This window comes from Populus euphratica, unplaced genomic scaffold, assembly GCF_000495115.2.
Source record: "Populus euphratica unplaced genomic scaffold, PopEup_1.0 scaffold58.1, whole genome shotgun sequence".
Lineage (NCBI taxonomy): Eukaryota > Viridiplantae > Streptophyta > Magnoliopsida > Malpighiales > Salicaceae > Populus > Populus euphratica.
The window spans coordinates 907,988-920,930 of record NW_011499864.1 but is presented as its reverse complement, the minus strand read 5'-3'; the positions used below and the strand labels follow the sequence as shown (position 1 = coordinate 920,930).

General features: G+C 30.5%; 1 protein-coding gene across 1 annotated transcript; it reads left to right on the top strand.

The window, feature by feature from the left end:
* The first annotated feature begins 3,834 nt into the window (after positions 1 to 3,834).
* Positions 3,835 to 4,995, top strand: STOMAGEN (stomagen). Its single transcript, XM_011026266.1, has 3 exons — positions 3,835 to 4,105; positions 4,349 to 4,425; positions 4,537 to 4,995. The coding sequence occupies exons 1-3, from the start codon at positions 4,033 to 4,035 to the stop codon at positions 4,711 to 4,713; spliced, it is 327 nt and encodes a 108-aa protein (XP_011024568.1). The 5' UTR covers positions 3,835 to 4,032; the 3' UTR covers positions 4,714 to 4,995.
* Positions 4,996 to 12,943: the final 7,948 nt, after the last annotated feature.

Below are 12,943 nucleotides of genomic sequence, written 5' to 3'. Positions count from 1 at the left end.
AAAAAAACATAAAGAAAGCAATACCTTAGTCTTTTTAGTGTCGTAAAGGAGGTCGTTTCTCTTAAAATCATCTTTAAGGGTGGAGTGAGCCATTTGACGAGTTAACCAAGCCAAGTAATCTTTTTTTGTCACTCTTTATCTTAGTGGAGCCAACCATAAACTCAACAAGAGAACTAAGATCTCAAGAAAACCCAAAGGAACCAAATCTATAAGGAAGGGGAGGAAAATCAAAGCAAAACAAAGAGTAAAGTAAGAGTAAAGGGAGAGAGATGTACAAAAGAAAGGGGGTGGCAGATGGTTGATATTTAAGGTTAGAAAAAATTATATTTATATTTTTTTTTAAGTGCTGGTTGGTTGAACTAATTTGGTTCGGTTTGGTTCAGACTTTAGAAACTGAAACTGAAACTAAATCGAACCAGAATTTCTTTATGATTTTTTAATTGGTTAATTTAATTTTTTTTAGATTGTTTTTTTGATTATTTTTTTCAGTTTTCTTAGTTTAATCAGTTTATTGGTTATTTTGCTCACCCCTAGCGTATACTCTAAAAATAGTCATTGTGTTTACGCAGCAACAGCAATCGGCCCAAAGGGTCTAACACCAGCTTAAACACATTCATCAAAGCCTCAGTATTTATATCCTAACCAAGCCCATGAACAAAATTCTTTCAATGAACCGAATCTTTGTCAACCATTGTCGGATTTTATCTTTAAAATTTTGGTGACATTTACTACTTCACGAAGTAAATTAGTTAACCAATCTTTGCCAAATAGCTTAAGTTTGAAGGCCCTTGTCACAGTAGGAACTAAAACGTATGGGTCTGCTTCCAACAGCACCCAATTTAAATGGGTCTTGCTCTTAGCTGAACCCAAAGTTATTTTGGATTCTATTGGGGGCAGGACCAAATGCTATTGGGTTATGCTGAAACATGACTAAATAATGATAGGTTAGGATGTAGTCAAACCCAAAGTTATCTTGGGTCTTGCTAAAGGTAGAACCCAACTCTAAGGGCTCCGGATCTAAAACAATTAGGTCTTTCTTGAGATAGGATCTAGCACTGATGAGTTTTGCCGAGAAAAAAAAAATTAAATAAGAGAGAAAGAAATAAATCTAAAGAGGATAATAAATAAAATCAACAATATATAGACCCAACATTATTAGAAAAGAAGAAAGATGCTTATAAGACTATCAAGATATTTAGGGAAATTTGATGAACTTTTATGAGTGTAGGTCATAGGAGGTAGTCTATCTAAACTATATACCCCCTTCCCTTACGTTGTTGAAAGGCATTCTTTACATCTCTTAGTGGTTTTATAGACCGAACTCTCTTCTACGTGCCAACATATTCTACTAATTGGCTCGAGAGCTACGCCAAAATTAAATAACAAAAAAGGAAAAAAAATCTAAAGGAAAAAATAAATAAAAATGGACACATCTAGACCAACGTTATTGGGTTCTGCTAGCGGAGGACCCTTTTATTAGAACCTTTTGGAAGCGATTTAGATCTAGTTCCAAGTCATACCCAACAACTCTTGATAGAGAACACATAAAAGGCAAAGTCCCTAGATGCAATTCTTGACAAAAAAACACATTAAAAACAACACCCTCGAAGATGCTATAGTGTCATCTATAGTACAAACAGTCTATGATTATAGTGTTATTCATAGTGTAATGAATCTGAATCCACAATAAATTTATAATGTTTTTCCCATGCATTTTAATACATAGCAACTATGCAAGTTCACAGTTAATTGTCTCTAGGTCCACAATGCAGACATGTACAATAAATCCATAATGAACTATCTCTTGGTCTGGAATAAATTCATGCATGATAGAAATCCCATGTGTTTTAGAGTTTAGTTAATTAGTAGAACTTTTCTGATGCTTATGTTTTATTAGTTTTATCAATGTAAATTAAAAATTATTATTGTGATAATTAATTTACTTATATTTATATAATATTGTAGAGCCTTGTCTAATATTAAAGTTACTAATAATGTAAGGATTATAATATTAAATAAAAAATAATATTATAGTAAAAAAAGCATTTAAAGTGTCTATGAAATAGTTTTAATTAAATTCACCCAAATTAAATAACACTTAAATAAAAAATTGATTATTTTCATTAGTTTTTGGTATTATACATTAAAAATAATAATTATATAGTGTAGACATTTCAAAAGGCATTAAAAACAATTTATAAACTATTTTTTTAACGTGGGAGTTCAGGATTATTTGCATGCATTTCAATTAATTTTATGAATTTTAAAATTAATAAGCATATAAATTTTTAGTAATTATGAAAAAAAATCAAATTTATAATTATTGAAAAACAAACCCAAAATCACACTAATTAAACTATTCTATATATATATATATATATATATATATGAACACCACTAAATCTCTTATCAAGAGGTGTATTTAAATTTGATGGACTCCTTAAATTTTCTTTTCTTCTTTTCCTTTTTCTTTTGAGAGTATAACTTAAAAGTCATTTAACACTTGGTTTGTGACCTTTTTGGTGCTGTGGTTCAGATTCATAAACAAATCTTCGAGGGCTTCATTATTTTTTAAGAGGATTGTAAGAGAGGGATGAGAGTCAGGAGACAACACCATTCAATCCCAATAACCGGAAACTAAACAAAATAGCATAGCTACATATATATATACACATACACACACACACACACACATAACAGTATATCCAATGAGTTAATCTGATTATTCATCGGTTCAAAGCTGACATGGATCGATTTATACTTTAAACTAGTTTTTTTAAAAATTAAAATAGCATCATTTTTAATAAAAAAAACTTGAAATGAGGTATTTATTATCAATACACAAATATTCACCATCGTAGGAATTGAGGTCAAGCTTTTCTCGGCCTTTTTTTCATTGATGGATTCCTTGTGTATACGAAAAAGTGTTGTTCGTCTGAAAAATCCCTCCCTCCCTTTCTATCTATCTATACAAAGCTTGGACTTCTCAAAACTCCATGGACATGCAGAAGAGAAATATTATACCCTCTCGAACCAACACATAACTTTGCTTGTTCAAATAACAACTAAGATAAAGCTAACTCTGGGCTTGGATTGCAAGGGAGACGGGTTAGTTCATGAGCTACTAGTGAATCCAAAAAAACTTCTTTTTAAAAAAAAAATGAAAAAGAAAAAAGAGAGAGCAAGATAGAGCAGTAACAGAGGATAAAACAAAATCTCGAAACATCTTTTCCCAAGTTTGAATTTCATCGCATTCTGATTCTGATACGCTGAAAACGGTGCTATAGTACCATGCCATCTTTTCTAAATGGCAGGGGCACAGTTCATGCATATTTTAAGCAAATACAGTGTGATTTTCAGTGCTCGTTTACTTGACCAAAAGACTGTAACTTGGTGTTTAACAGGTTTCCAACATATCTTTCCTCGTATTATTCACCGCGGAGCTGGAGTGGCTGTTTCCTAGGGCTCGAAAACCTGGATCCTTCTATCGGTAGGTAAGATGTCTGTGCGCTTCTTCCAGCCTCAACAGGCGTACTAATGATGTCTAACTTCAGACAAGATCAAAATGATTCTCTTACCTGAAATGCCTCTGTTGCCCTCCATAAATCATCAAAATAACCCAAACATTAAATGGTCAAAAGTTCAATGACTACAGTTAAGGTAGCGTTTTTATTATGTTTTTTATAGTGTTTTTTACTTATAAATAATTAAAATAATATTTTTTTTATTTTTAACATTAATATATATAAAAAATAATAATTTAAAAACTCAAATCTTAAGGTACAATCCAGTGATTGCTCCCATGCATGCGCTAGCTCCATCTAGCAGGTACTCTGTCTTCTTTAAAAGTGCTGGGGACCCTTCTGTATTTGCAGTTTTCTTACCGGTCTATCTCTTCTTGGCATCGATTGACCACAAACTCTCTCAATCTCACCCTCTCAGCCTCTCTCTCTTTCTCTTTCTCCCTCATCCATCCCTCGAATATATTCACCACCTCCTCATAAGTTTCCTCCCCTTAATACAAAGGGAAGAATGGCAATTACTAGACTATGCTACTTACTCTCCCTTCTGTTCACCTTTATTCTTGCAGCGTTTGTTATTCAAGGTTACATGAATCTTTTTACCCTTTTGGGTTCCTAATATTATCTTTGTATCCTTGGTTCAAGTTTTCATACTGCTTGGTCTAGCTTAAAGCTCACTTGTTGTTTCTTGCAGTACTGCAATCTTTTCTTTTCTGTTTGGTTGTCGAGAAAATACGCTGACCACCTTATGTTCTTCATTTGTACCCCAACTCTACCTGCATAATCTATCTAGCTTATTGATACCACAATTCATTTATGTATTGCAGGATCCAGAAATCAAGAGCTGCTGACTTATCATCAAAGTACCAGTACACCATCACAGGAAGATTCACTGCAGGCGCTGGTAAGGACTTGTTAACAAGCATTTACACACAAAAAAAAAAAAAAAAAAAACTAGATTTGCTTAATCTATCGGTAAGTTTTCTTTTGATTTTTCCTAAGTACGCACGTACAGGGTGGCAATGAAGAACAGATGTCTTCAAAGAGATTGATGATTGGCTCCACAGCTCCGACTTGCACTTACAATGAATGTAGAGGATGCAAATACAAGTGTAGAGCTGAGCAAGTTCCTGTAGAGGGAAACGACCCAATACACAGTGCATACCACTACAAATGTATTTGTCATAGGTGATGGCTGGCTAGCTAGGTCCTTTCAGATTATATAATTACTTAATTTCCCAGTTGAGTTCTTGTATGGTGTGGTTTTTTATTCAAGAATCATGCCACTAGTGGTCTAAATTAGTCTAAGCTCTAAAGAGCTTCTTCTTCTTTTTTTGCCTGAAAAGATTAGCTAGTTCAATGCTTGTCAAGATTAGCTTCGTGGCGTCCATTTAGGTGCTTGAATTTTTGTCTTTCTGATAAAAACATATATATATTTTTATGAAATTTCTTAAGAAAAATATACTTGTAAGTTTCTTTCATTTATTATTATAAGATGGCTTTTAATTATTATTTCGAACACTAGATATTAAGACAGTAAAAATAAAGATATCATTTTTTTTGTATTTTTAATTTTAAAAATAAAAGAATTCACTACAACGCTATACATAAATATATTTATTTTATATTTTATCTTTCTATCTCTTTTAATTTGTGTATCTTTAACAATCACCTTTATTTTTCCATTTTAGAACGCTTCTTGTTTCTTTTTTATTCAAGACTATAATTAACTTAACTCCCTTCTCTTCTCTTTTCATTTTGCTGCATAATTCAAACTCTACATGTGCACCTAGTATGCGTATAATTATTGTAAAATTCAGGAGAACGGAATAGAATTATTGTGTATGATAATGCCTTTAAAAATGTTTTTCAAAGTGTATATATACCCAAAAACAAGTTAGTATTTTTTTAGATGTTTTTCTTATATCTAATTTTGATATATTACTATTAAAATTAATCATGTGAAAAACATATCAAATTTTATCATTTTCAATTCAATTATATTTTTACAAAAATATAATTGTACCTTGTTTATCTATAACACATATTCAAATGTGGTAGCTATCGCTTCTAATAACGCTAACTATGCTTAATAATTTAGCCTATAAGCTGCTATGGTGGCCTTGCGTTTTATTTTCGTTTGTTTCCCCTATATATATAGCCTGCTTCCAAGGAACATGAATCCATATAAAACATCCTTTCGTGATATATATATTGTCTAGCTACTGTAAATTATTTCTTTCTAGTTAATTCGTAAATTAGTTATAGATAGCTACAACTTATATATAGGTGCAAAAAATTATAAAAATGATTGGTCGAAGAACATTAGAAAGAAAGCTAGAAGCTACATTTTTCTTGGAGGTACGTTTATCATGAAAGGCCGAGTGCAAATCAATTTCATATACATGTTTGGTATGTAAAGAAATTAAAGGTTGATTATATACTTAACTACCACCACTAATCTCGACAATTAATATTGACATATATACAAAAGGATATTTTTCAATAGCTCCTCAAACTGGTTCCAAAAGATTAATGAGTCCAACCTTACTCATAAGCCTATTAAACTAAGTAGACAACATAACTTTGGTGAATATATATGCTAATTAGTCATTTTTACACATATAATAAGTAGCAATACGCTTAGATTGAACTTGTTGATGAATATAGTGAAAATCCACTTCAATGTTTCTTGTCCATTCAAGAAAAATATGATTACAAGCAATGTATTATCATAAAAAAGTGCTATTAGAGTAATGCATGAACAACCTAGATTAGCGAGAAGACTTTTAAGCCATTCAAGCTTACATGGCCATGGCATGATATTCAACTTCGACACTAAAAAGGTTATCACTTGATGTTTTTTATATTTTTACAAAACTAGATTATCACCAACAAACATATATTAACCAGTAGTAGAAAGATCAAGTGCATTTCTGACCTAACCAGAATCAAAATATCCCATAACATTAGTGTGCCTATTATTATTTATAACTATGCCACAACCAATAATATGTTTTTTTAAATACCATAAGATGCATGTCATTGTGATTAGATGTTGAATGGTTGGAGCATGAATATGTTGACTAACAAAACTAATTGAAAATGTAATATTAGGTCATGAGATAATCAAATATATAGGCTTTCTAGCAAGCTTGTTATAATAACTAGAGAAATTAAGAGCTTCTCCCAACAAATCAAGCTTAAATTTTCTATATAGTAGAGTAGTAACAGATTTAATTTGTAACATATCAGCATCTTGAAGCAAATTGAAAATGTATTTATATTGATTTAAAAATAACCATGTACTGGAAATTATCATTTCAATTCCAAGAAAATAATTCAAAAGACCGAGATCCTTAATTGGAATATGATACTGAAGATTATTCTTTAATTGAGCAATAAAATCAGTATTATTTTTGGTGATAATAAGATCATCCGTATAGATAAACACCATTAGTTTGTCAATTACACCAACTTGGATATATAGTGAAAAATTAGTTGAACTCCTAAAAAAACCAAGAGCTTCAAGAGTTGTACTCAATTTCATATGCCATGCATGAGGACTATGTTTCAAACCATAAATGTATTTATAGAGTCTACAAACAAGGTTGGGATCTCCACTTTAAGAATGTTTAGGACAGAGTTTCATAAAAACTTCTTCTTCAAGATCTCTATGTAGGAACACTTTTTTAACATTCATCTAAAACAAAAACCACCCATTATTAATAACAACTGATAAAAGAACTCTGACAGTGGTCATCTTGGCATTTGGGGGTAAACATTACCTTGTAATTAACACTGAAATTATGAGTAAAGCCTTGACCAATAAATTATGCTTTATGTCAATCAATAGAACCATCAAAGTTGAATTTCATTTTAAACACCCAACGATTACAAACTACATGTTTGCCATGTGAAAGAGGAATTATACTCTAAGTTTTATTCTCTATAAAAGTTGTTAACTCTTCATTTATAGCTTTCTCCTAGACAACTTAAGATTGAGCTTTTTGAAAATTCTTGGGCTCGTGAACATTGGAGATAGTTATAAAGCTTTGTGTAAATGTGATATTCTTTAATAAGTCAGAGATTTAGTAATCGGATACCTAATTGTATGAGGAATATAATCTTGTAATTTTAAAAAAGGGTGACGAACTCGTGAAGGATTACGTCGGGAAGATACTGGTTTTCCTTGTGCAATGAATTATTATAGTTCATTTAAGCCAATAATAGCTTATGGATATACAATACCAACAAAATTCAAGTTATCATCAGAGGCACTCACGGAAGGTGAAACATTTTTAGTGAGATCTTGAGTTGGCATTAAGGCATTCACAAAAAGTGAAGCACTTTCAATGGGGTTCTGAGCTAATCAGTGGAATGTTCATGATGATAATCAATATTAGATCAATGAAAAGACTCAAATAGGATATTCCCTTGACTAGTACCCTCAAAACATGCATTAGTTTCAACAAATTATACATCTCTAATGATATATAATTTCTTGAAGGTAGAATCATAACACTTGTATCCTTTTTTAGTTTACGAATAGCCCAAAAATATGCACTTAATTATTCTAGGATCAAGTGTGTCACGTTAAGCAGCCAATAAATATACAAAACATGTGCAAGCAAAATTTTTGATATGAAACACATCCGGTTTTTTATCCTGCATTACTTTAAAAGGACATTTAAAATCCAACAATCAATTGGGTAAGTGATTTACAAGATAATTGTCATTCAGAACTTTATAAGACCAAAAATATTTTGGAACATTCATTTAAAAAATTATGGCTTAAGTCTTCTATAGTAAATCATGATTTTAACATTTGACTATCCCATTTTATTAGGGTATACTAATACAACTAGTTTGATGCAATATGACATTAGAGATTAAATATTTTTTCATGTCATGAGACATATTTTATGCCATTTTCAAATCAAAGAATTTCAATATGAGCTAAAAAATCAGTAGTAACCAACATATAGAAATCTTTGAAACACCTAAAAACTTTGCATGTTGATTTTAATAAGTACACCCAAGTAGCCATAGAGAAGTCATCAATAAAGGTTATAAAATATTTAAAACCATCAAGAGAAATGAAAAAAGGTCTTCAAACATCTGAATGTATAATTTTAAATGCTTGAATAATTGTAGACAATGATGAATTAAAAGGAAGCATAAAAGACTTAGAGAAATGATAAATATCATAATCGATAGTTTATATAGGCAAAACCAAAGTTATTTTTCTAAAAATAGATGTTAAAGGATGTGTTCGACAATGATGTCATAAAAGATGCTCATTGATAAGAGTGAAAACAACTTGAAATCTTTTTAAAATCTGAGAGTTAGGAGATAAATAGTAGAAACCATGCAAATAAAAACCTTCACCAATCATCTTCTTAGTGATGAGGTCCTGAAAGATAACCTTATAAAGAGTAAATAAAATTTTAAAATTAAATAAGGATATTAGTTGGAGAACAAAACATAAACAAAAAAGAAAAGCAGGAATATAAGGAACATTAAACTCTATAGTGTTTGAAACAAGTTTCATTTTACCCTTACTTTTTATAGAAACACCTCTCTTATTAGCTATAGAGATAAAATAAAAAGGATTAAGATCAGAAAGATTTTGGTTAATTTATTTAACATATGATATGTGGAACCAAAATCAATAACCCATAAATCATGCAAATTACCAATCTCTAATGTAGTCATAAATGCAATCAAAATACCTTAGCTACTTTCAAAATTTACATCAGCTGATATACCAACAAACTAATAACTAAGAAGTGTTGAAGGCTGATTATGTTTTTAGTTAAGGTCTTTATCATGTATTGCTCTCTTACCGTACTTATCTAATAAATATCTTGCAAAATCATTTAGCAGGGCAGGAAGATTGCAAGAAAAAGATTTAGTAGAATGTGTAGTTAAATAAGCCTTATGATTAATTAATCATTTTACTTTCTGATCCTTTGCAAATTTAGGCTTCATCTCTAGGTGTAGGCTATAACAATGAGCAATTGAATGTTTAATATTATGATAGTATTTCTACTTGAGATTCAAACATTTACCGTTATAGATTTTTTCTTCAAATGATGGACGAGCAAGATAAGGACGACCATCAGGAGCACTTGGAGCAATAGTATGATGCACGACCTTTTTATAAACTTCTTCATATTGAAATGTTGCATATACATTCTTAAAGGATAAAAGTTCAATATTCATTAAAATATGGCTCTTTAAGTTCTCCAAATCAGGACTAAAGCTCACTAGTATTTGGAAAATACAATTATCTTTTATTCATTTATGTGAGACATCCGCATCAACAATATAAGATTTATAGATCTCCAATTCACTTCATAAACCTTTTAAACTTTCCAGTAAACTTATAACGAGTTTTTTTATCTTATTAAAGACTAATAATGTTTTATTGAATCTAAGAAATCTGGGCAGAATTGTTTTGGTTGAAATACATATCATGGTTAGCATCCTAAAAAATATAGAAAGGACTTTGAGTAACTAAAAATCTTAGCAATTTTGTTTTCCATTGAATTAAAAATCCAAGACATAATTAACTAGTTGGTCCTTTGAAAGCCAAGCCTCGTACTCTAGTTAGTTAACATCAAGAGATTTAGTAATATTATTAAAAAATTCCAACTTTTATTTCTCATCAAATGCAATTATATCAAGAAAGATAATTAAATTCATTCAACAATACTAAACTCTCAATTTATAAGAAGTGTTGATGTTTTCGTCAATAATATTAAATGAGAAGATAGCTATCTCTTTTGAAAAATCATTTGTAACATAACTCTTATGTTTTTGGCATAACAAGAATTATAAAAACATACACACAGGGAAATAGTATTACCAATATGATATCATAAAGAAATTAAAAGTTAAAAAAAGACTCAAGTTCTATATATCAATCTCATACAAAATACATGTGTATACATAGAGGATTGCCTCCCCTTATTGATGCTATCTCTATCATGTAATTAGACTAAAAATATAGGATGTGCAAGCATCAGCTCCTAGACTTATGCTTATATCCTCGAGTACCCCCACTAATATAGGCAGCTAATACTGACATATATAATATTCTTCAATAGTATGTGATTAAAAAAATATTAATAATAATTTTCGAGAGATAAAAAAAAAACTATTTGAGTGGTATTTTTAAGTAAAAAAGGGAAGAAATAAAAAAGCTTTGTTAAGGTTAAAATTCGACCTGAAAATACCAATTTGACTCCCGTAAAACACATCGCAAAATAGGGGGAAAATAAAGAACCTAATTGCTTTCATTGCTGTAATTCGCAAACTCCATTACACTTTTATCAAATACATCCTTAAATGTTCGTATTAAAAAAAAACCTATCCTTAAATGTAAAAAGAAAAAAAAAACATAGGGATGGAATCATGTGCAAGTGGGCTCAAGTATGTTGAGGTGGTCCCTAAATTAAGACACAAGCTAACAAGGGCTCACATGGGCAACTGGTTTGATTCCATTAAATTTAGCAAAGTGTTAGAGAAACAGCCAAGGATGCTCGTAAGAGCATGGAGGTCCCATCTGCAGAGCACAGAAACATGCACTGCAAGTGTTGCCAACATTTCAAACTTGGATGCATCATGCATTTCCTGGCCCAGCGTCCTGCACTCTTCCTTTCCTTTCAGAATATTCTACCATCCCATTTTGATTTTCATTTTGTTGTTGTAGACAATCATTCACTTCGCTTGGCTAGCTGCCCACTTCCCACTTCATAATTATTACATTCCAGTTGTTTTTTATGAAGAAGAAGGTGACAGGTGTTCATTGCAGTTCTTCATTGCACCAGTGTTAGACCTGGCGACTTGCAAAAAAGTTCTAGGTAGATGGGTTATTGGATTAACTTTTGGGTTCAAATTCAATCAATATAAATTCACTTCATAATTATTACATTCCTCAATGTTGCTTTGGTTAAGTTTGGATAGGTTTTGTCATGGGTAATCCAGCTACTGAAAATTCAGCATACTTTACCAAGTTTCACCGGCTAAATATTTTTTCCAGATCAAATTTAAAGTAATTATGTCTCAAGTTTTAAATTACAAGTTAATTTGTTGAGTATAGTTTGATAACTATAGTTTATTTATTCATTCCTACATTAGCCCTAATAATTAAGTGCATACAAAAAAATCTAATGAGTTGTTTCAAGTACTAGCATTATTTATGATTTGTTTGTGATGTAATGTAGTGCAATTAAAATTGCATTTTATCTTAATAATAATTTTAAAATATTTAATTAATCAATATATACTATGATTTGACATAAGTTCAATTGAAGATTCTCTCTTAAAACCTTGGCTATAGAAAAACTACGATTTATAGCTTTTTTTTAGAATTTATATTTTCAAACCACAGCTAAAAAAAGCTATTTTAAACTCATAAAATCAAAAAATAGAATATATCTCTTTAACCACCCTCACCAACTCCTTGAACTTGTTATTAAGAGGTTTTTGGGATATGCAAGGCAACAAGAAATGTGTAAATTAGCTTCTTCTGATAGGTAAAACAAATCTTATCCCTGTCATAATAAATAATATTTTATTTTATTTATTTATTTATTACGATGTACAGATCTTGTCATATGTACTGGGTATTCTCATTTTAAGATTTGCTAGGGCACGGGCCCAAATCATATAACTTGAGCAGATTTTTAACCACTGGGCCTCTCCATAGTGGATGAAAATGAGATGAAATAATAAATAAGGGGAGTGGGCTAGATAGAACTTGCCAGTTTCAACTACCAGCTGATGTAGCACAGGGACTAAATTGAGTGACCTTAGGAACCAAGGGGGCCAAGGCCCTAAGATAGACATTATGCTGAATGAAATATAGCCCAATAAATTGTTTCATTACAATGGTGATTTTATTTTATTTTATTTTTTGTTTCGGGTTTTAACCAATGTTATTTGGGTTGAAATTATCAATAAAATGTGAAGTTAAAATAGGTGATGCATTTTATTTTTTTGTATTTTCAATTTGAATAAATTTTTTATTTTACTATTTTGAAAATCCACTAGATTTTTAATAAATAATCTTAAAAACTTAATGCCTTGAGTCGTTTTTGGTTTTTAGATGAAGAGGGGGTTAAATATTAAAGAATTAATCTTTTCTTTCTTTAATTATGCATGGTAATTTGCATGAGGTGGTGGGGGGATTAAAAGGTTAACAAGTAAACTCGTTTTGGAGGTTAAGTGTCAACCTAGTGAAGGGTATGGTAAATGAGAATTTTTTAGGATTTTTATTTTTATTATTTGGATTGATTTTTTTTTTCAAATTTCTTCTCATTTCCCCTTTATTTTATTTAAATAAATATCTTGATCTCACCATTATATAAATATTTATTATTTTTAAAATTTCCGATAAAAAATCTATTAAA